Here is a 22,740-nt window from a genome sequence, read left to right on the forward strand (position 1 = left end):
CACTGGGACTGCTGTGCTTGGCTTTCCACGTGTGTGTGGCATTCCTTTGCTTCAGGGCTCTGGATGTGCAAGGAATTCCTTCAGGCTGGGGAAATCAATCCATGCTGGTACCTTGGGCTGCTTCCCTGTTTGTTCTTGCTTGCCAAGTCCTTATGTTTTTAGATTAACTGAAATCTACTTTCTTATCGAAAGTTTTATGTTTCAAATAGTCAGGAAACAATTGAGAAAGCCTCAGATATTCAATAATACCTTATGGTTTGTGTGTTTAAAAGCTGAGATTTATTTCTGGTAGCTTGGAGACATGGAGCTAAACCTAATTTTAATAGTTGAGTGGTCATAGAGTGCCAGGGAAAACTCTTAAAAATGACAAACTGTGTTAATAGTAGCAATGTCACAAGTTAGAAAAGTGGTAAAAGAAATTATCAGGTTCTGATATTATCCCAAGATGTAATGAAAATAATATAAATTATATTTAAAAAGAGAGAAGTTGGAGCTGCTGGCCCCTTTGGGACTCACATGAAGGGGATGACCCTCCTATGAATTCCTCTGCTCCCTGAAGTTTCCCAGGGGCTTTGGGACAGCAGGGCTTGGGTCAGTGCCCTTCTTTGTTTTCATCACCCATTTCTGCAGTAGAACAGACCTCGTTCTTACAGAAATGAGTCAGGAGGGAAACTAATTGTTCTAAACTTTATAAGCAAAAAGCCCCATTAAGTACTCACTGAGCCTAAAAGGGAGCTCGTCTGTCAGTGTCACCTGCTGTGGTGACAGAAGTTGGCACAGAAAAGTGCAGAGAGCCCAGGATGTTCTTTATCCCAGAAAATTCCACATCTTCAGCATCAGTGTTAGCCTGGCAGGATTCCAGCCTCCTGTAATCCTGCCGTGCCAGAATTCAGAGGAACATTTTGCAAGGAGGAGCAGCCAGGCGGTCTTTTTATTTTATGAGGGGATCAGATACTCTCAATAAAATGATTTAGTGAGAAACCCTGTCACAGAATCTGAATCACCAGCAGGTCAGTGCCGTGTCATCTCCAGTTTGATCTCAGAATCTCATAGCTCAGGCTGCCCCTGGGATAAATTTACCCTTGGGGATGAGTCAGGGAGGGATAGCACAGCCACCCTTGGGTGTCACAGGTGTCCAGAGGTGACAGGAGCCCTCTCTGCCCTGGGCACCACAGTTTTGCGTGTGTATTTTCCTGTATTTCCTGTGATATGGCACAGATCTCTCAAAAGGAGGAGAATATCTATTCCAGGAGTGTCTGGCCTGACTGCAGCAGGAGAATTAAGCTGCTCCTGCAGCTGCTGGTGCTGCATCCACACAGCTTTAAACCCCTCCAGGGATGGGCACTCCAGCACTGCCCTGCTCAGTGCTGCCCAACCCTTTTGGTGAAGGAATTGGTTCTGAATTTTCTTCAGTGCAATTCAAGTACTCAAAGGATTAGTGGGGAAAATAGTCTTTATACCAGGAAGATTGAGGTCTGCAGCACATGCTGGTGAATTCTGAGGGTTAATTATTAAGAATATAAAGCCAGGATGTGGAGGCATGGAAGGCATTGCTGTGGAAAAAGTATCTTTTCATTTTTTCATGGGGTTTTTGTGCTGAGGAACTTTTTGGGCAACAAAGTTAAGAATGCTCCTGCTTACGTTGGAGTAATTATTTAAATGTCTAGAGAGCATTATGGGGCAGTGTTGAGTGAGGATTTTGGAGCTATCAAACCAAACAAGTTTTGAGCAGGTGGCCTGTTCTCCGCACATAAATTAATATCTTTGCTTAAATTAGTGTCTGTGCTTCTCTTGCTTGCATCTGTTTGTTTTGTGAAGGTTTGAGTTCAATCCATCTTGTAAAATAATACTGTTGCATGGGTAACTATTAACTGTTGGGGATAAGAATAGTGAAAGTTATTAAAATGTTGGGTTTTTTGTTGTTTTTCTCTTGCAAGTTGCTTGATAGTGACCAGGAGTTATATAAGAACTTCCCTCTGGTAATATCGGAGCGTTGGCAGCAAGAAGTAGCAGAAACTGTTTATGATGCAGTAAATGCAGACACAGATAAAATTGAGGCCAGAAAAAGGGCTAAAAATAAGCAGCTTGGCCACGAGGAAGGTAATCTGTCCTTACACTTCTCTCATCTTTTGCTGCTAGGTAGTAATTCCTGGGTTTGGAGTTCCACAGGCTCCCATTGCTGTCATTCCCAGGAATCATTAGGATTCATTTAATCACTGTCGTGTTGCTAAAGATGTTTCTTGATGTTTTGAAATGCTGTGAATGATGACATCAAGCTCTGGAAAGAGATTTATGGAATCATAGAGTCTTGGAATTGTTTGGGTTGGAAAGGACCTTAAAGCCCATCCAGTGCCATCTCCTGCCGTGGGCAGGGACACCTTCCACTTGTCCCAGGTTGCTCCAAGCCTTGTCCAGCCTGGCTTTTGACACTTCCAGGGATCCAGGGGCAGCCACAGCTTCTCTGGGCACCCTGTGCCAGGGCCTCCCCACCTTCCCAGTCTGTGGGGTTTGATTTCCTGCCCAGGAGCTGGGAAGGTTTTGCACAACTAAACTGCAGCTTGCACAGGGGTGTTGCATCAAACCCGCAAACTTTGGATAGCAACATTCAATACTTTTAATAACCTCCTCCAGAGAGATTCATCTTTCAGAGCCAGTCGTGTCCCTGGTCCCTGCTGTGCAGCCACAGCAGCTGCGTGGTTAGGGCAGAGCTGGGGCTGTGTGTGTGATCTGACCCTGCTGCGGGCACAGAGCTCGCTCACAGTGCTTTCAGCTGCCCCTCCTGCCCCTGTGCTGACATCTCCTCTTGGTTTAGATTATGCCCTGGGCAAGGACTGTATCATGCATGGGTACATGCTCAAGCTGGGGAACCCTTTCCTGACTCAGTGGCAGCGGCGTTACTTTTACCTCTTCCCCAACCGGCTGGAGTGGCGAGGAGAAGGAGAGTCCCGGGTGAGTGAGGGGCCCTGGGGAGCTGTGGTGGAAGGCAGGTGCAGGTGAGGCACACCTGGAATGTGTCCTCACTCCTCCAGGGGATGGAGTTTCCTCTGAGTAAAAGCCCAGTGGATCTGAGTAACTCCTCTCGAGTCTCACTGTAGTTAACAGGCAGCTTACGCTGCACGGAGGAGACATAAAGTTGACTTGAGAAACCTGTTTGCTCTGTTTTGTTGTGATTTTAAAGGATTTTGGTAGTTGATGGTGTTGTTTTTCATTTAGGATCTCTGGACTATTTATACAAAAAAACACAAACTGGTAAGGTGACAAATGCTATAGCATTTTATTTCCAAGAAAATGCTATAGTGGCTGTAGTGTAGCCCAGCTGTGCTCACGTGCAGGGCAGATAATTTGTATATTTAAATTAAGAAAGCGCTTGGAATTGAAGACATTGTGTCCTCTGCAGTCCATAGGGAGAGTTTTCCTGCACACTGCTGTGTATGTTCTCTTTGTAAGTATTCAGTGCTGAAATATTCCCTTTCAGCTCTTTGAAGTGCTCAAATTGGCTTTTTTTTTTTTTTTGTAATAACAGTAATGCTTGAAAAATGTATCAAATTATGTACAACTCTTGAGGGAAAATAGTGAATATTCTGTTTGCAGACACGCCTATTTGTAGATTGTTATTTCATGCTGTCATTACTGGCTTTTAGAGCTGATGTTTCATTGTCACTATTGAAGCAACCAAGCCTCTTGTAAATCTCTCTTACCTTACTATCTATCTTTAGTTCATGACCCTGCCTTCAGAAATAAATGTTTGTGTAATGACTCTTAATGTTCATCACTTAATTCATGTGGATAGTCCAGGAAAATGAGATAGTGGCTTTATTTGATGGGCATCCAAGAGTTATTTTTCAATTAATTCTCTGCTCTTTTGCAAATGCTGCAGCAAAACCTGCTGACAATGGAACAAATAGTATCTGTTGAAGAAACACAAATTAAAGATAAGAAATGCATCTTACTGAGAATTAAAGGAGGAAAACAGTTTGTCCTACAGTGTGAGGTAAGACTTGATTTTTGATAATTTGATCAGCTTGTTTTGCATATGATAAATGATTGACAAGTTTTTCAGGTCATCCTGTTGCATGCTAACTGAGGCACTTGGTGAAGCAGAGCTGAAGTGTTTGCCACACTCGAGTTTTGAAAGCAGGAAACCTGCGGCTGTGCCAGTTCCTGTCATGGATTTCAGTGGGATAGAACGAGTTTGGTTTATTAAATAGCTAAAACCTCCCAAACTCCTCAAGCTCCATGTGCTCCTCGTTGGCTCGTGTCTCACTGTGGGGAGCTGCTGGAGCTCGTGTGTGGAAGGGGGAAGTGCTCAAATCCTCAAAACGTTGTACCAGCCTTGGCTGGGGTGATGGAGGAGCTGAGGGCTGCACGTGGGCAGTACCCAAAGCTGCTCATTCCTTCAGAAAATCAAAATAACTTCCTTAAAGCGCTGTCTGAGGGAGAAGACGCTGTTGGCCGCGTAGGACGAAGTGCCAACCTCCTTCTGTGTCTCTTGCAGAGCGACCCCGAGTTTGTTCAGTGGAAAAAAGAGCTGACAGAGGCTTTCACCGAGGCCCAGAGGTTGCTGCGCCGGGCTCCCAAGTTCCTCAATAAATCCCGCTCCACGGTGGTGGAGCTCTCGAAGCCCCCGCTCAGCCACAGGAACAGCAACGGGCTGTAGGAGACACCGACCCCGTTCCCACAGGGAGAGCTGCTTGGTGACCCTGCAGAGCGTCCCAGAACCCTTGTGAACGAATGAACTTTGCGCGGTCCCGGAGGCGGGACGCGCCGGGGAGAGGAGGAGTGCGATGTTTACAGCGTGGGATCACGTCAGGACTCTGTCTCCGGAGGCTGTGCGGGCTGGAAGGGCGGCGGCAGCCGGGGGGACACCCCTGTCACCGAGCGGAGAGGCTGCTCCTTGCTCCCACACATCCCCACCCCCGGCGGGGCCCCGTCCCTCTGGAACTACTGATGGGAGGAAGAGGCTTTTCCCTGCCAAGCCGGGGGCTGGGTGACCCTGCCGTGGTGACATTGCCGTGGTGACATTGCCGTGGTGACGCTGCCGCGGTGACGCTGCCGCGGTGACACCGGCGGAGCCGGAGCTGCCGCCTGGCCCTGGTGGGTGCCCCTCGCTCTGTGGTGTTGCCGTGTCCTTTTCCCAACCATTACTGCTGACTCTCTTGATCACCTTGCTCCATACTGCTGATGATCAACAGTGTGACTCTGATGCACTTCAAAAGTACTGAATTCTAACTGTCCTGTGGTTTAAATGTTATTGCTACTTCATGGGAGCGTTGAACTCGAATTATTCCCTGGGTTTGTTGTACTCACTAATAGTAGCTACCACCATTTTGCTTCTTCTACGTATATGCAGTACTATAACTGACACAATAGAGTAATAATTGGTGAAGAGGAATTTATGGTAGCTTCATCTAGTGCTCTGTTGTATAAATTGACTATTTTAGCACAGTTTTTAAAGAGCAGATTCCTTTCGACAAGTTTACAGTGAACATAAAAAGACAGTTCTTTTCCATTTCAGGTCAACTGCACTTTTTAAAAAAAATTAAAAAGAAATGATTCAAACCCAGTGCATTCTAGAGCATGTGCTGGGTTCTGGTGTGTGTGGGTACCTCGGTACGTATCCCGGATCACTCCTCAGCCCTGGGACTCGGGATCCTCCTCTGCTGTACACAGGTGTGTTCCCATAGCATAGAAATCCCCAGAAATCCCCAGAAATCCTCAGAAATCCCCAGAAATGCCCAGCTCCCCCTGGAGCCCGGCCCGGGAGGTTCATGCACATATCACAGCTCAGCTGGGGAAAGGATCTCTCCTTTTGTGTTCTGAAGAGTTCAAACTGCCCGCAGTGAAAGCAGTGTGAGAAAACTGAGCGTGGAATGGACAGGATGAGCTGAGCAAACGCCAGGTTTATGTTAATTCCACCTTGAGGCATCCAGGAGTGTTGGGTGGAAGGAAAGATCTAATCCTGAGCTGTCCCACAGCTTCAAGCTGGGCCTTGCCCTGCGTGTTGTGGTGTTTTGTTAGAGAGAGGTCAGGGCTGAACTTAAGCTGTTTTTCCAATTCAGTGAACAGCTTAGAGAAGGTTTTTCTTCCCAGCTACAGAGGTACAACTCTCCTAGTCCCTGAAGACAGTGGAGTTGTGCCTGTGTAAGTGGGAGCAGAATTTGTGTGTGGTTTGTGGAGCACGTGTGGCTGTCAGATCACCACGGAGTTCCTTGGAGAAAAGTAGTAAAAGTGGCTCTGCTTCTGCACAGGGGCTGCTTTTGCTGCACAGCTTGTGCAAACCCTGGCTGACCACCTGGGGCTGCACCGAAGGGAAAGTGGATTCTGGAAAATACCCCCTGAGAAAGTGGCTTCTTTCAATGATTTTTTTTCTCCCCTATTTATTTTCCAAATTATTCTCTGTGAACAGTACCAGCCTCTCTGTCATTCCTGTTGAGCATCTCAGCTCCTCTGTAAGGAGCAGTGTCAGAGGTGATTGGTCTGTGATTGGACTTGATGATCTTGGAGGTGTTTTCCAACCTAAAATGAAGCCATGATTCTGTGTGTGGTATTTAAAAAGTGTTTGGGATAAAAAAATGTCTCATCCCGCTGGCTGTGGTTCAGCTTTCCCTACAATACCATGCAGTGCTCGCATTTTTCTCCTTGATTTAGAAAAAAAGCCCTCAGATGGTGTTAAAACCTTCTCACAGTTCTTGTGTAACTTGTTTTTACTTTCTTAGTCCCTGCTCAGTTCCATTCTTCTCCAGTTATTTTCCATGGCTGAATTTCACTCTCACTCCCTGACAGCAGATTCTGTTGCCGATGTCAGTGAGGGAGGAACAGGTCATCAGCTGGGAAACTGTGCCTCAAACCCAGAGATTTTATATGAAATGAAGGCTGTATATTGACTTAGGGAAATATATTTATTTTGGAATGTGATGGAGTTGGAATGGCCCTGGAATATCCTCATTATCCTAATCCTTGCTGCCCCATCCAACCTCCAGTGGGAGGGGCAGGAAAGGATTTGGATTTCTTTAGCCAGCTGATCTATTGACAATTGAAAATAGCTTTATTTTTGTGACTTGTGTCTAACTGTGCAGCTAGGAGAGGAGAGGTTATCACAGTGACAAACTCCTGAATAAAGGTGGGATCCCAGTAAGAAATGGGGCTCTGTGACTGGGTGTGCTGGTGTGGAGGGAGAGCTGGAAACAAAAAACCTCCTGGATACTGCCCCAGACTGCTCCTTCCCGGTGTAGGAGCCAGAGTCTCCGAAGTTTTTGTTTTGGACAAAGATTCCTGGTGGTGTTAATTTGCAGGAGGGTCTTTGGCTGTGTGTTTAAGATCCCTCCTTCATTTGCTAATTATTTTGCAAATTCATGAAACCGTTAAAGAAACATTTACGGTGGGGTGTTTTTTGTGGAATTTTTTTTTAATCCTTCATCCAAGTGTTGGCCATCAACTTCTCCAAGTGTGAATCTTCTTCCTCTTAGTTGTGTTTGAGCTTTTTGTGTTCTTGTCCCTGGTCCAGCAGAGCCTCGGCTGCAGTCTCACGGGTTCTTCCCAAAGTGCTGCTGTGAGAGAAGCTGGAGAATGCTGGAGTGGATCCAGCTGGGATTGACATTCCTGGTATGTTCCCCCATCCCCCAGCAGGCTTCAAAAAATCTTGGAGCAGGCTAATAATAGCTGGAAGTGTGTCTGGGAAGGGAAGCCTGGCAGGTAGGGAGAGAGCAGCTCTGGGGATAGACCTTGGCTTAGTCACATTTGAGTTTTCCTTAATTTCTTGGGGCTGCCCTGAGCAGGGCCAGGAGTTGGACTCCTGATGATCCCTGAGGGTCCCTTCCAGCTCAGGATATTCTGTGATTCATCATCTCCTCTTTAGAAACCCAGTGGAAGATTTTTCCTCTCCTGCTTCTTCCAGGGGGGAAAACCCAGAAATTGAATTTTGAGGTCAGGTTTGGCTTTGAGATAAATCAGATATTTGCAGCCCAGTGGTGGAAACGCTGGTTTGTGCTAAAAAAAAGCCTTGTTCTGTTGTGATCCTGCCCACAGTGGGCACTGCTGGTGCCCTGAGGAGCTCTCAGGGTCGATGTTCCCTGAGCAGCACCAGCCCCAGCGCGGGGGCATCGCCGTGCCGGGGGTTTGCAGTGAATCAGCCCACGGGGAGAGAAATCCCTGGAGCTCTGAGCTGCTCTTTCCCTGGCAGCTGCTCAGCTTTAGGGCCAGGTCCCTTGATTCCATGTCCATGTCCGTGTCCCAGTGCCGTTGGCACGGCGGTGTCACCTCCCAGCACGTGGCAGTGACACGGCTCCTCCGCCTCTGAGGTGTTTGCACCCGAAATACCCCCAGAGGAAGGACTGTTTGAAGTGTACAGTAGACAATAAATAATTCTAGTGGTGTTGATTAATATAAGGAATGAGTCAGTTCTGCAAAGTAAAGAAAATCTGAAAAGCGTATTTTGACAAAGCATAGTATTAATTTTAATATTGTAAAAAAAAAAGAAGGAAGATATCTAAAATATACAGAGAAAATATGTATATCCAAATGTCTGAGGAGTTTCAAGATAATCTACTTTTTGTTTCCTGTTGGTTTCTATTCCATGGTGTACATATTGTGTGGATGGAACATTGGCTGTTTTAATACTATTGTTAAATTGTATTTTTATTTTGTGTTAAACTAATCATCACAGACTCAGCTTTATTTTGTTTATGTAAAGGTTGCTATGCTCTGTAGGTATAAACCCGAGAATTCTATTTTAACAGAAAAAGCATTTTATATTATTTATTAAATACATGTTTCTCCAACTTCTGACATTCCACAGAATTTCTGCTCCGTATATGTATGGAAGTGGCAGCTCCTTTCAAGCAGGATCAGCCAGCTTTATTCTGTTTTTCATGACAAAGTAGGGATAGATTCCCTGAGGCTGTGCAGCCCTTCTCTCCCTGCACAAGAACTCCAGGCTCTGTCAGGACCATCTCAGGTGGCTCCTGAAGGCAGAAACACCTGGAAAACTCCTGCAAATCCACCCCTTGATGGGATATTTCCAAATTTCTCCTTTATCCCTCAGCATTCCCAGAGCAAGCGTTTATTCACAGGAGTCTGAGCTGAGTTAAAGAGAGTTAATGACTAAATTGGGGCAAGGAGTCAGCGTGGTGTTTGATCCAGCTCAGCCATCAGGGAATTGCAGAACTCTCATTCCAAGGGAAAGCAGCGAGTGGAGGGACCCTGGAGCACTGGACACGGGGCCGGGCTGCAGGACCCAAAATGTTCTTACTGGAGATGGGTTTGGTGTGTGAGGGGGAGCACTTGATCCTTAGGAACAGGATCCTGAGGCAGGAGCAGTGCCTGCTCTAGGACCCTGCTTGGTGTCACATCCCAGGAGGGGAGCGGCCACCCCGGGACCCTGCAGGGACTGTCCCTGGGGGTGTGGGGAGGGTGACAGGCAGGACCCCCCTGTGGTGCCATCGCTCCAGGAGCTGGGCACATCTGGGCACATCTGCAGAGCCAACCCCAGCACCTCCATCCCCAGTGGGGTTCAGAAATTGCCCCAAATTTATCAGGTCACTCAGTTCCTAAACATAATTGTGGTTTGTGAGCATGGCCTGTGCAGTTTGAGGGATACTCGAGGTATAACATTGTGTGCTCTTAATCTCCACAGTGGTGGGGCTGGGGGTCTGTGCTGGTCAGAGCTGATCCCCGTGGCATTTCTGGGGTGAAGTGTGGCATTTTCCTGCCGCTGAAGTTTTCTCCTTGCTGAGGGGCTGCCTGGGGCAGGGAGGGATCCCTCCTGTGCTCCCCGGGGCAGTCTCTGCCTTCTTTCCCCTTTCCCTCTCTGATCCCATTGCACTTTGGGGTGAGCTGTAGCCCAAGCTGTTCCTGGAGGGAGGGAGGAGCTGGTGATGGGTGGGACTGTGCCGGTGGCATTGTGGCTCCTTAGTGTCACCCCTGGAAAGGTGCCATGGTGGGGACAGTGATGAGACCGGTGCTGCTGGCCTGGGGTGTGTCCAGGCAGGGATTTGGCAGAGAACCTGGGGACAGCTGCAGGAAGGTGGCTTTGTCCAGGACCAGGTTGGTCTGGGTTTGTGTGACACGCTGTGTTTCCAGGCTGGAAAAGGAGATGGGCTGAGGTATGGGCTGGGAAGAGGCTTTCCTGTGGGTAGCAGGCATCTTCTCCTCAGGGAAATGGAGAGAGCAGTTGGGTGAGATGGCACAAAAAGTGTGTATGAAAAACAGAATAAAGCAGGAGCATCCTCGGAGAGGGGGTTTGTGAGCACTTCCAGTGCCTCACTAGGTCCTTTAAAACAAAAAGGAGCAGATTCACACGAACAGCTACTCTCGATGAAGGGAAACGATCGAAAGAGAACCTGTCCAAAATGTGTAATTAATGGTAAGCAAAGCCAGGATCTGTAAATAACTTTAGATATTGTATCGATGAGATCATTCCTTGTTTTATGTACTTGGCTCTTTCCATATTTATTGTGGGGAGGAGGGTCCCAGTGCCTGTGAGCTGTGGCCTCGCTCCTCACGGACTGTCCCGGAGTTTACAGCCCCGTGGTGGCGGGTGTGCCACACTCGGTTCTTGCCGCCAGTATTTTTTTAACGGATTATTTTGGCACAGCTAAGCTGCTTCTGTGTGTTGGTCAGTACAACTGCTCTCCTACGACCAGACCCCCAATAAAAACCGTCCTTTGCGTGTGTGCTGGCGTCTCGTTCTTTCCGTGTCCCCTGTCCCTTCCCGGGAGGAGCAGCTGCCTGCAGGGCACGGCTGAATGATCCCACACCTGCTGCCCCTGCCCAGGTAAGTCCCTTCCTTCCCCCAGCCCTGTACAGGGTGTTTGTGGTGGTTTTTCCAAGGGACACACCAGCTGTGTCCTGCAGTGAGACGGTGCTGGCTGTGCCAGGAGGGAGTGGGAGGTGTGTGATAGGTGACCAAGGGTGGCTTCCCACCAGCAGTGGCCAGGCTCCCTCCGTGGCTGCAGAAGGGTCATGGAAACAGTGTGTGCTGTTCCCAGGTGGGATTGGGGTTGGTAAGGTGCTCAGCCAACCCTCAGTCTCCTGCCATGGGGCTCCAGACAATCCTGTTTCCTTTCTTACTCCCAGAGCCATTCTGGCTGTGGGTGCCGATGCCCTGGATGTGTCTGTGGAGCTTTTGGGCCGAGGTGGGGACATTGTCCCTCTGCAGCTGGACGTGGCCTGAGCTGCTGACCTGCCCCCTGACTGGCTCCTGTGTGCTGGGACATGTGTGACACAGGTCCTGCTGGTCCCCGGGGTGTCACCCTTTTCCCCATGTGGTCACCACGTGTCCACTCTGCTGCTCCCCTCCCACCTGCCCCGGCCGGGTGCTGACCGTGCTGCTGCTGGTGCCAGGGGCTATTTTGAGCTCTGCTCCAGCTTGGCCCTGTCTCGGGGCTCTGGGGTGCTCTGGGGAGCCCCGTGCTGGGTCCCAGCCCAGGGTGTCTCCCTTGGGCAGCACCAGAGTGCTCTGGGTGCACTCACACCCAACAGGAGCCGCTCCCCCCGTTCTTCGGGGTGCAGAGGTGTGCACCAAGGGGGGCACGAACAGCGTGCTGAGGGTGACACACGGCTGTGCCAGAGGCCAAGGAACGGGAGGGCCCCGCGGTGCCACCGCCTCTCCCCAGCCGAGGCCCCGGTGCCACCGCCGCGGGTATTTTTAGCAGTGACATGTGTCACCTCAGCTGCCACCGCGGCGGGGGCGGGGGGAGGCGGGTGCTGACCCTCTCGCAGCTCCCCGCGCTGCCGCCGCCGCTCTCGGCTCGCCGGGGTCCCGCGGAGCCCGGTGCTGGTGCGGGATCAGCCCCAGCACCCACCGCCCCCACCAGGTACAGGGCTCGGGGGTCCCCGGGGTGGGCTGGGGGTCCGGCCGGGCTCTGTGGGTGCTCCGGGCCGGGGGCCCCTCGGCCGGGAGGGCTATTTTTAGTTGGGAATGGATGGCGATAGCGGCAGCCCCGGCTCCGCGGGCGGCTTCCAAAGACGCGGGGCTGTGCTGCGGAAAGGAAATCGGCAGGGCAGCGATGGGAGCGCGGATGGGGACAGGGACGGGGACGCTGCTCCCTGCCCTGTGCAGGGTGGTGTCTGGGGCCCCCTCGATGGCCTCGGCTCGTGGCACGCACCGGGGTGGCCGCCGGTGCCAAGTAAGGACCAGATCCGAGCGCCGCCGGCCCGCCCGGGGCAGCATCCTGAGCGGACGGAGCGCGGTGCTGGTGCCGGTGGTTCCGGGCCCCGCCGGTGCCACCCTGGGCACTTGGTCAAGGCACGTCCCCTCCGTGCCTCGGCTTCCCCGTGTGCGGGGCAGGACGGAGCGTCCCTTTCCGCCCGGGGGGTGACAATGGCCCGTCGCTCGCCACCTCCGGGCTCTGCGGTGCCACCGGGGCCGGTTCTCCCGGGACCGCAGAGCCCGGCTGCGAGGACAGCGCGGGGGCAGCGCCGGTCCCTGAGAGCACGTGGCGCTGGGGACAGCCTCTCGGGGACGCAAGTGACATTCCCAGCCCGCTCCGGCCGCTCCTGCCCTTTACTGTACAAGGAGATGCGGCTGCCGGAGAGGAGAGGCACGGCAGGGCCGGGCGAGCCCCGACGCGCTTGGTGCATGAATGATCCCGACAGGTGAAGCCGGGGTCAGCCCCAAGTGGGGCACGGACGGGCTCCTGCTGCCACCCAGCCTGGGCCCGTGGGGTCCCACCATCACCCCCGTGCCACCAACCCTCTGTGCCACCACCTCCCCACGCTGCCCTGGTGGCTGCTGGTGGCCTCGCCCTCCCCGGCGCTCCGGTTGGTGCCGCAGGCTCAGGTGGGCAATGCCCGGCAAGGTCACGGTGCTGCCGGCCTGGCACAGCCCTGGGGCCAGCAGCAGCCCCTGGCTAACTCTCTCCTCTCTCTCTGCCCGGCGTGTCTCCGCACAGCACCGTCCCGCCTCGCCGCCACCATGGCCATCTCCTCGCGCCTCGCGCTCTGGGAGCAGAAGGAAAGTCTCTGTCCGGGCTGGCACTGGTGGTGCTTCGGGGCTGGGTGCTCGGGCTGCCGGGGAGCTCAGTGCTGGGGGGTGTCACTGCAGCAGCCCCCGGGGTCGCATCCCCACTGCTCCCCCTGTGCATTTCCTCGTGCTGTGTCCGGCCCCCTGGGCTCCTTCACAGCCTGAGTGTTGTGGTTTGAGTGGTTTTTGGCTGCCTGGTGAGCCCGGCAGAAGGCTGCAGGGTTTGCTGCTGGTGCTGCTGCTGGAAAAGCTGCAGGGAGTGGGGCTGGTTTTGCCCTGAGGCCTGGCACGGAGGGCCCTGCAGGGCTGCATGTGGCTGCGGTGATGCTGGAGCTGCTTCTTGCCTGGCTGCAGCCAGGACGGCTCCTCCTGTGGCCGTGCCAGGGCTGCTGGCACAGAGCAGAGCTGGCAGCGCACCTGGGCTCCTGCTGCTCCAGCCCCCGGGCGCTGCACCAATCTGGGCGCTTCTCTCTGGGCTTTTCTTCTCGGTGCTTCTGCTCCCACAGCATCCCTGAGCCAGCCTGGTGCCCCATGGGTGCTGGGCAGTGCCTCAGCCTGAGCAGGGTGCTGGTGCTCAGCCCTGCTGCCACTAACAGGCTGTGCCAGCTCCTGTGCCTGCCCCCTGTGACCCCCGTCTGCTCCCAAACCCAGATCCGTGACGAGGACCGGGTGCCCCCGCCGTCTGCACCCCCCCTGCTGCTCTCGGTCATCCCCGGGGGCTTCATCAAGCAGCTGGTGCGGGAGACCGAGCAGGAGGCCAAGGCGGCGCGGAGGAGGAGGGAGAGCAGGGTGGGCACCAAGGAGGAGGTGAGAGCCGCGGGGGCACCAGGAGCTGGGCTGGGCTCTGTCCCCAGGTGTCCCCAGGTGTCACAGCTGGCTCTTCTCCTTTGCTCGGCAGCCCGCGGGGAAGGACGGCGAGGCCCGAGGAGGGGACGGCCCCGCTGCCCGAGGAGGGGTGGCCGGCGAGGGGCAGGGGGGCAAGGGGCTCACAGCCCCCCCGCACAAGGAGCTGCCCCCTGAGAAGGCTCTGCTGGGGACTGTCCCCAGCAAAACCCCGGCCCCTGAGCCTGGCCCGGCAGCGCCTGCCCCCAAACCGGCAGAGACAGCCCCCAAAAAAGGAGAAACGTCCCCCAAAACAGCAGCACCTGCCCCCAAACCGGCAGAGACAGCCCCCAAAAAAGGAGAAACGTCCCTCAAAACAGCAGTATCTGCCCCCAAACCGGCAGAGACAGCCCCCAAAAAAGCAGAAACATCCTCCAAAACAGCAGCACCTGCCCCCAAACTGGCAGAGACAGCCCCTAAAAAAGCAGAAACATCCTCCAAAACAGCAGCGCCTGCCCCAAAACCTCTGGAGACACCACCAAAGAGAGCAGAGACACCCTGCAAGCCAGCAGAGGCATCCTTAAAACCAGCAGAAACACCCCCCAAAACAGCAGAGGCTCCTTCCAAACCATCAGAGACCACCCCCAAATCAGCAGAGATTCTTCGCCCAGGGGCTCCCAAGGTGGGAAAGCCACTGTGGCCCTGGAAGAGCCCCAAGGACTCCTTGGTGGGGGGCAGCCCCCCAGTTCCAGCCCCTGCACCCAGCCAGGGCCCCCAGCGTGGCAGCAAAGTCCCAGTGAAGGAAGGGGACGTGCCCAAGGGGACAGTCCCTGATAGCACCAAGGAGAAGGGGACAGGCTCTGAGAGCACCAAAAGGGAGAAGGGGACAGTCCCTGAGAGCACCAAGGAGAAGGGGACAGTCCCTGAGAGCATCAAGGAGAAGGGGACAGGCCCTGAGAGCACCAAAAAGGAGAAAGGGACACCCCCGAGGCACGAGGAGCCCCCATCCAAGGCAAAAGCCCCGAGGGAGCTGTTGTCAGCCAGGAAAGAGCCAGAGAAGATGAAGAAAGATGTTGGACGTGGCAAGAAGGAGCCAAGGGAGATCAAAACGCCTGAAAAAACCACAAACAAGTCAGAGGGTGTCAAGGGGGAGCCGGGAGGAATCCAAGAGAAGTCCACAGAAGTGGGAAAAGAGGTGGGGAAGGTGAAGGAAGAGCTGGGAAAGGGTAAAGAGATGCTGAAAGAGAGCGAAGGGATCGGCAAGAGCACGGACAGGGACCAGGCTAAAGAAACATCGGGAAGGAGCAAAGAGATGAGCGAGAGCATGGAAAAGGACCAGGATAAAGAGGCATCAGGCGAGAGCACGGACAAGGACCAGGTAATGTGTCAGGTGTTACCCGGGTTTGGAACACTGATGCAGATTTCTGGTTTCATGCAGCTCCTCCTGTTCCGTGGGCTGGAGGGAAGGTGACCCCGGGCCTGGATGGGCGGGCAGCAGAGGGGCAGGAGTGTGGAAATTTCCCTGTCTGTGGGGCAGAGGCAGTTTGTTCAGCTCAGCTTTCCTCCTGCTCCTGCCCAGCTCCCCTCTCTCCTCCCCACAGGCTCCGAGGGACGTTTGGTACGAAGCAGAGAAGGTCTGGCTGATCCAGCAGGACGGGTTCACACTCGGTAACTCTCCCTCCTCTGCCCTGGGTGAGAGGTGTGGGGAGCAGAGCAGGCCCTGGGTGCTGTGCCCGGCTGGGGCCGGGGCTGGCTTTGGCCCCTTGGCACCTCCCCAGGGCTGCCCCACGCCGGGGGCACTCACCAGGCTCTCGTTCAGCCACACAGCTGAAGCCAGACGTGGGGACACCGGAGCTGCCGGCGGGGAGGGTGAGGGTGCGCCGGGACGAGGATGGCACCATCACCGAGGTGGACGAGGACAGCGTGCAGAGGGTGAGCCCCTTCCCCGGCCTGGGCTGGAGCAGGGACGGGAGCCCCGGTGCAGGACAGTGCCCGGGCACAGTGATGCTTCTGCAGGCCTCGCCCCGGGCTGGCTGTGCCCGAGGTGTCGGGGTGCCCCCGGGTCTGGCACAGCCCTGCAGTGACAGCAGAGCTCCAGGGGTGTCTCTGCCTCTCTTCCTGCAGACCAACCCGCCCAGCCTGGACCAGGCCGAGGATCTGGCCGCTCTCATCAGCCTCAACGAGTGCAGTGTCATCAACACGCTGCGGCAGCGCTTCCGTGCCCGCCTGCCCTGCACCTACGCGGGGCCCAGCCTGGTGGCCATCGCCACCGGCCCCGCGCCCGCCGGCGGAGCCGGGAAGGTGAGAGGAGGGACCCTGGGGAAGAAGGAGCTCCCGTGGGAAGCGGCCACCAACCCTCCTGGGGACAGTGGCTGAGGGCGCCGGGCGCGGCGGGGCCGGCAGGTGGCACCGTGGGACCGTCACAGTGCGGGGACAGTCGGGACCGGGGATGCTCAGGGGACATTTGGGAACGGGGATGCTCACGGGACGTTTGGTACCGGGGTTGTTCCGGCGACATTTAGGACTATGATTGCTGTGGGACACTCGGGGCCGGGGATGCTCAGGGGACATTTGGGAACGGGGATGTTCCAGGGACATTCAGGACTATGGTTGCTCTGGGATACTCGGGACTGGGATGCTGTGGGGATATTTGGGACTGAGGATACTCAGGGACGTTTGGGACTTGGGATGCTGTGGGGACTCTCTGGGATTTTGGGAGGGGGATGCTCCGAAGATACTGATGGCCAGGAATGCTCTGGGGGAGCCTGCTCTTGGGGCTGGGGGTGCTCTGAGGACTCAGTCTCGGGAGGTTCTGCACCCTGGGGAGAAATCATCGCCCTGAGTGTGAGTGTGAATATCTCCAGGATTTTCTCCATGAGAAGCCTGTCTGGGATGTGCTCTGTCACCCTCTCCCTGCCCGCAGGTCCCCAGGGGGAAGCGGGACAACCTTCCCCCACACATCTGCTCGCTGGCACACAGAGCCTACAGGAACCTGCTGATGCAGAGGCAGGACCAGGCCATCATCCCGCTGGGGCACAGCGGGGCCGGCAGGACACGGTGCTGCCAGAGCGCTCTGGAGTACCTGGTGGGCACGGCGGGCAGCCTGGACGGCAGGGTCTCAGGTATGGGCAGGGTCTCAGGTATGGACAGGGCCTCAGGTGTGGGTGGGATCTCAGGTATGGGCAGAGTCTCAGGTAGGCGTGGACAGGGTCTCAGGTGTGGGCAGGGTCTCAGGTATGGGCAGAGTCTCAGGTAGGTGTGGGCAGGGTCTCAGGTGTGGGCAGGGTCTCAGGTAGGTATGGGCAGGGTCTCAGGTTGGTGTGGCCAGGCTCTCAGGTGTGGGCAGGTCTCAGATGTGGGCAGGTCAGGGTCTCAGGTGTGGGCAGGTCTCAGGTGTGGGCAGGTCAGGGTCTCAGGTGTGGGCAGGTCTCAGGTGTGGGCAGGGGTGGCACTGGATGCTCGGTGCTGGGCAGAGGCAGCGCACAGAGCCTGTGCAGGGTGGGGGCACACAGACACACAAATCCCAGCCTGGTTCGTGTCCCCTGGGGTGGCTCCTAAGCAGCCGGAGCTGCTGCCAGTGCCACTGTCCCGGTCCCAGACTCAACAGATTTGCTGCTTTGATAAACACAGGCGTGGAATTACTCGAAAGGCTGCGGTGCTTGGGGCAGCGCTTTCCCACCTGCTCGGGTTACCGGTGACGCGGGAGGAGGCGCTGCTCGGCAGGCAGCGGCTTCAGAGGGCAGGGTTGGATTTCGGAGCTCTCTTGGGTACACGGTGCTCTTGCAAAGGGCTGAGGGGCAGCCTGGAACAGGCTGGGCAGCCTGGGCAGGCTGGCATGTCCCCTCCCTGTCAGCAAACACCCGGTGTGGGATGCTGGCCCTGTGCTCTGCTAGTCCCCCAGTGCTGGGACAGACCCCGGGAGCAGCAGGCAGAGGTGAGGCAAGAGGAGACACCTTCTCCAGAGCTGCAGGGCGGCTCAGGGGGCTCTGGTGGTGATTTTGCAGTGGAGAAGATCCAGGCCATGTTCACAGTCCTGGGAGCCTTTGGGTCGGTGACCACCAGGCACAGCAGCAGCTCCACACGTTTCTCCATGGTCCTGTCGCTGGATTTCAGCGCCACTGGCCAGGTCACTGCTGCTCACCTCCAGGTACCTGTCACCTGGTGAGATGGGAGGGCTGTGGCTGAAAATGGGGGTCCTTGGGGTGGGGATGAGCCAGGCTGGGATGAGGAGTGATGCTCTGCTCCCTGCTCCGCTCCCTGCTCCACTCCCTGCTCCTCCTAAACCAGAGGTGCCCAAATGGCCCCCGGGCTGAAGCTCTGTCAGCAGCATGGCAGGGTCCCCCAGCCTGTCCTCGCAGCTCGGGGCGGTGCTGGGATGAAATGTTGATGAGGACATGTATAATTCAGCGTTTCATTAGCAGCACCTCGCGCCCGCCTGGAGCTGAGCCTCAGAGGGATTTTATCACCGTCAGGGCTCTAATCAAAGGCTCTTTAATCAGAGCTGCCCATGTCCCTGGGCCTTGTCTGAGGGGGGAGAGGGCTGGAGCCTTGTCTGCTCGTGGGGAGCACCAGGGCTTCCCACTGCTGCCCCTGCTCTGCCCTGGGCTCCCACGGGGAGCTGCTGGCCTGGTGGAGCTGTCCTTGTGCAGGGGTGGGAATGTCCCTGTCAGTACCACCAGAACCATCCTGGCACGTCCGTGGGACAGTCTGGGATGGGGACCCCCAGCTCTACAGACCCTCTGCTGGCTCCAGTGCTGGCCCTGAACACCTTTGGCAAGGCTGGAGCTGAGCTGGGCTTGTCCTGAGCCCAGGCAATGGCTTACCCCAGTCCTGCAGCTCCTTTTCTGGGGCCATGGCACTGCCCAGACCTCTGGAAGCTCACAGGGACCCTGGGGGTTGCTTTCATGCACTGGAAGTGTTTCAACACTAAAGTGCTGCTGCCCCTTGATGCCTGGATCATGATTCAGCTCTTGCTTGCACAGCTCTGGGTGGGAGGATCAGCCCCCAAACCCAGCTGAGTCCCTGAGAGGAGAAATCCAGCCCCTCCTTGGCAGCTCCAGGAGCATCTCCCCATCTCCCTGTCCTCCTTGGCAGCTCCAGGAGCATCTCCCCATCTCCCTGTCCCCTCTTCCCTCCCCAGACCCTGCTGCTGGAGAGGGCCCGCGTAGCCCAGCAGCCCGAAGGAGAGAGCAGCTTCAACATCTTCCCACTGCTGCTGGCAGGGCTGGATGTGGCAGAGAGGTGGGTGTGAGGCTCTGACAGCCCCGGGCTGTCCGGGATTCCTCATCCTTTATACCCAAATTCCCTCCATCAGCGGGGTTTTGAGACCCCCCTCCCATAAGAGATTGTGAGAACAATTGCATTAATGGGGCTGCAGGGATCTTGCTGCACATACAGACATTTTCTGTGAAATGAGGGCATTTCCCAGTGCTTTTTTGCCCCTCCACTAAAGCTGAAATTGGGGTGATAAATGAGACAGAGATCCCCCTTTCCCTCTCACTCCTGGTTCCCCCAGGCTGTGTCTCCAGGAGAAGGCAGGGCTGTGGTGGCCTGTCCCATCCAGGTCCCTCAGGGGGTGCTGTAAAGGTGCCTGGGGGTGCTGAGGGCAGGCAAAGGAGGGAGCTTGACTCTCGTTTTTTGTGACCACTCCCAGGACGATGCTGCACCTGCACCAAGTGGCTGAGAGCAATTCCTTTGGGATCAAGCCGTTCACAAAGGTAGGGAGAGGGAAATGCTGGGGTCTCGTGCCCAGCTGGAGTGGGATGGCACACCCTGTGTCACCACCAGTCAGAGGGTGACTTGGAGTCCTGGGTGATTCGTGATGATGCCACTGTAGTGGGAGCCTGCAGGGGAGGGAGGGAATGTTGGGATGTGAGGAACTCTCTGCCCAAACAGCTCCCCAGCACCCCTCTGACAGCCACAGGGGAGCTGCTGGGGCTGGGGCTGCCCTGCCTGGGATGTCTGCTTGGGTTCTGCACATGCCACAGCCACCTTGGCACCAAATCCTGCTGCTCCAGGGTCACCTACCCCTGCAGCAGCAACTCCCAGGGGTAGGAGCATCCTTTGGGCAGCCCAGAATGTGAATTTTGGGGGTTAAATCTCCACAGCTGATTCCCACCTCCAGCCCCTCATTAGTCTGAGCTGTCTGCAGAGCCCCAGCAGATTGTCCATGAGACAAAGCTCTGGGATGAACGGCAGCAATTTGCAGTTACATCATCTATTGATGAATCCAATATTCCATCTTCATTAGGGAGCTCCTGCTCCGCTTCGGTAGCCGAAGGAATCTGCTGCTGGAGCAGCAGCCCCGGGGAGGGCACAGCGAGGTTCTCACCCTGCTGATGCAGCAGACTTGGCCTCAGAGCTGGGGTTTTGCCCTCCTTTCCCAGCTCTGACTTCTGGGGATTTGCCATCCCAGCATGGAGAGGTTTCCCTGGTCCCGAGGTGGGATGCTGGTGGCTCCTGGCCCCACAGAGCAGCCCCAGGGTTTGCAGGAGGGGGTGTCTGTGGTGGGAGGGGGCAGGTGAGGCCCTGCTGCTGGCCGGGAGCCAGGAGCTGCTCTGGGCAGGTGTGTTTGGTGAGGAGTGAGGGGACAGGGCTGGATGGGCACTGGAAGGTGTCCCTGCCACGGCAGGGCCTTGGAGGGAGGTGACCTTTAAGGTCCCTTCCAACCCAAACCACTCAATCATTCCATGATATAAACCACCCATCTCCAGCTGCTGCTCTGTAGACACTCATGAAGTGGGAATTACGTGTCCTTGTTTGACGAGGTGGTGTGCCCAGCTTGCTCCTAGCACCAGGCACCCGAGGAACCTGCCAGCGGCTTCTCCACTTGCTCCAAATTTCCTGAGGGTCCCTTGTTGTGTTTCCTTGCTGTCCTGCTGGTCAGCAGAGGCAGTGACATCCCCTGGCTCTGTCCCCCTGCAGCCTGAGGACAAGCAGAGAGCCTCGGTGGCCTTCTCCCAGCTCCGGGCTGCCATGGGCACGCTGGGCATCACCACGGAGGAGCAGGCGGCCGTGTGGCGCATCCTGGCAGGAATCTACCACCTGGGAGCTGCTGGAGCCTGCAAAGGTGAGGGGAGTCCTGCCCTCCACACCTTTTCTCTGTGCTTGGAGCGGGAGGGAGCGTGTCCTGGCAGGGATCAGTGTCTGGGGGTGTGCAGGGGTGATGATGCTCATCCCAAGGCTGCTCCCTTTGTGGTGGCTCCAAGTTCTTCCTTGCTTTTCCTCCATGGTGGGATGTGGGGTGCTGATGTCCTGCCCCATGGGGGCTTCTGGACCACGCCTGTCCTTGCCACGTGTGTCCTTCCCACATGCCACCCTGCTGGGTGTCACCTCCTGCCAGCTCCTCAGGAAGGGCTGGGGTGGGTGACTCCTTTGTTGGCGCGTTGTCCCCAGTGACACCACGAAGGGACAGCTGCAGGTAGCACAAATTTCATCATCTCTCGAATGTCTACCACAGTAACTGAATTACAGTAGGCTGAGTCTGGATGAAGACTGTATTTATTGAGACTTTGTTAATACAGAGGAGCAGGAATTGCCTTGTCCCTTACGAATTATTTTAGGGCGTGCACTAACCCATTTTAGAGGCAGCCACATTGATTTACACACTTCAATTTGTGAGGGCTGCATAAAGGCTGCCATAAACTAAGCCACAGACATTTATAAATGTCTCTGCAACATGTCATAACACGTCTTATGGTAATTTATGCCATTAATCATTTATTAATTATTTTAAAAGGATAGATGCTGTCATGACTTACAGTGAGTTCTCTTTTCTCCTTCTTTCTGGTGTTCTCTTTCCTCATCTCCATCTACCTTAATGCCCTTCCAGCTTTTATAGATGACCCTGTGCTCTCAGCCTGATGAGTGTCAGAAGGCTCTAGGCCAAAATATTTAAAAGTCTTTCTGCCCTGTGGGTTTTTAGGAGAGCAGATTTTGGAGATGAGTCTGATTTCAGGAATGCCCAGCTCAAGGACAGGTGGAGGGATGGTCACGGGGAGTTTCTCTTTGCTCAGACTTCCTGCACATTCTGTCCTCAGCCCTCTGTAAATCAGTCTGGGAGGGAATCAAATGCTGTGTCCAACAAATCCTGCTCCATTCTTTGAGCAGGAACAGGAATGGGAATAGCGGATCCAGGCAGGGCTGCAGCTCCAAGCACACTCTGGAGTGGGATTAACAAGCAGAGCATGTCTCAGTGTCACTCACTGTGGTATTGATTCCCCCACCGTGTGTCAACAAAAGGGGAGGAATGAAAGGAAATATGGATAAAAAATGGATCAAAGCCGGATGGAGCAAAAGTCTCAGTGGGGGCGACGACTCTTTTAATGTGGTTAAACCTGTCTCCCGATAGCCATCTCTTCTCTTCCCCTTTCATGCCCTTTGATGTTGTGTATTCCAAATCCTCTCCTTGAAATCTCCCCGGAGGGAGCCTCGGCACTGCTTTTCCAGGGCATTCAGGAGCTCAGCCGGGCGCCTCCTGCATCCCCATCCCCAGCCACGGCCCTGGCACGTGTTAAACGGGCCCCAGTGTGGGCTAAAGGCGCCTTTCCCCTCCTCTCCTCACCCGTTCGGTTTGTGCAGGGATAAACCAGGAGGGAGCAGCACCACCTCTCCCTGGCTGGGGGTGGAAAATGCGTTTGCAGCTACAAAAACGCTGAGAAGAAAAGGCTGCGTTTCAAAAGCTCGTTCAGCTCCATCCCGGTGTCAGCCCCTCCCGCTGCCTTTGAAACGTATTAGAGCAGCTCTTTTATTAGGAAAGCAGCCTGGCAGCCAGAGGCCAGCGGGGCACCCGGGCACCATTCACCTGAGTGCTCCAGTCCCTTTGTGGGCTGTGGAAAATCCCCTGTTTTAATTTATTTGCTGCCCCTGTAAGCGGAAGGGAGGTTTGGGGCGCAGCAGGGGTGGCACTCAGCTCGCTCTCATGCTGTCCTTTTGCTGGCTGATATCAGAATAAAACA

General features: G+C 55.2%; 2 protein-coding genes across 2 annotated transcripts in view; both read left to right on the forward strand.

Annotated features, from left to right (window-relative positions):
* GRK3 (G protein-coupled receptor kinase 3) overlaps positions 1-10,670 on the forward strand; it is a 59,305-nt gene extending 48,635 nt beyond the window's left edge. Inside the window, exons 18-21 of the mRNA XM_063415528.1 lie at positions 1,938-2,100; positions 2,813-2,949; positions 3,878-3,991; positions 4,496-10,670. Coding sequence (XP_063271598.1) covers positions 1,938-2,100; positions 2,813-2,949; positions 3,878-3,991; positions 4,496-4,657 — 576 coding nt within the window. The 3' untranslated portion in view covers positions 4,658-10,670. The remainder of the gene's footprint in view (positions 1-1,937; positions 2,101-2,812; positions 2,950-3,877; positions 3,992-4,495) is intronic.
* Positions 10,671-12,080: 1,410 nt separating this feature from the next.
* MYO18B (myosin XVIIIB) overlaps positions 12,081-22,740 on the forward strand; it is a 55,536-nt gene continuing 44,876 nt past the window's right edge. Inside the window, exons 1-13 of the mRNA XM_063416378.1 lie at positions 12,081-12,275; positions 12,650-12,778; positions 13,613-13,768; positions 13,860-14,627; positions 14,718-15,161; positions 15,385-15,451; positions 15,603-15,715; positions 15,908-16,084; positions 16,707-16,905; positions 17,788-17,930; positions 18,924-19,024; positions 19,437-19,500; positions 20,708-20,852. Of these exons, the coding sequence (XP_063272448.1) occupies positions 12,081-12,275; positions 12,650-12,778; positions 13,613-13,768; positions 13,860-14,627; positions 14,718-15,161; positions 15,385-15,451; positions 15,603-15,715; positions 15,908-16,084; positions 16,707-16,905; positions 17,788-17,930; positions 18,924-19,024; positions 19,437-19,500; positions 20,708-20,852 (2,701 nt within the window). The remainder of the gene's footprint in view (positions 12,276-12,649; positions 12,779-13,612; positions 13,769-13,859; positions 14,628-14,717; positions 15,162-15,384; positions 15,452-15,602; positions 15,716-15,907; positions 16,085-16,706; positions 16,906-17,787; positions 17,931-18,923; positions 19,025-19,436; positions 19,501-20,707; positions 20,853-22,740) is intronic.

Source organism: Prinia subflava, chromosome 19 (genome assembly GCF_021018805.1).
Source record: "Prinia subflava isolate CZ2003 ecotype Zambia chromosome 19, Cam_Psub_1.2, whole genome shotgun sequence".
Lineage (NCBI taxonomy): Eukaryota > Metazoa > Chordata > Aves > Passeriformes > Cisticolidae > Prinia > Prinia subflava.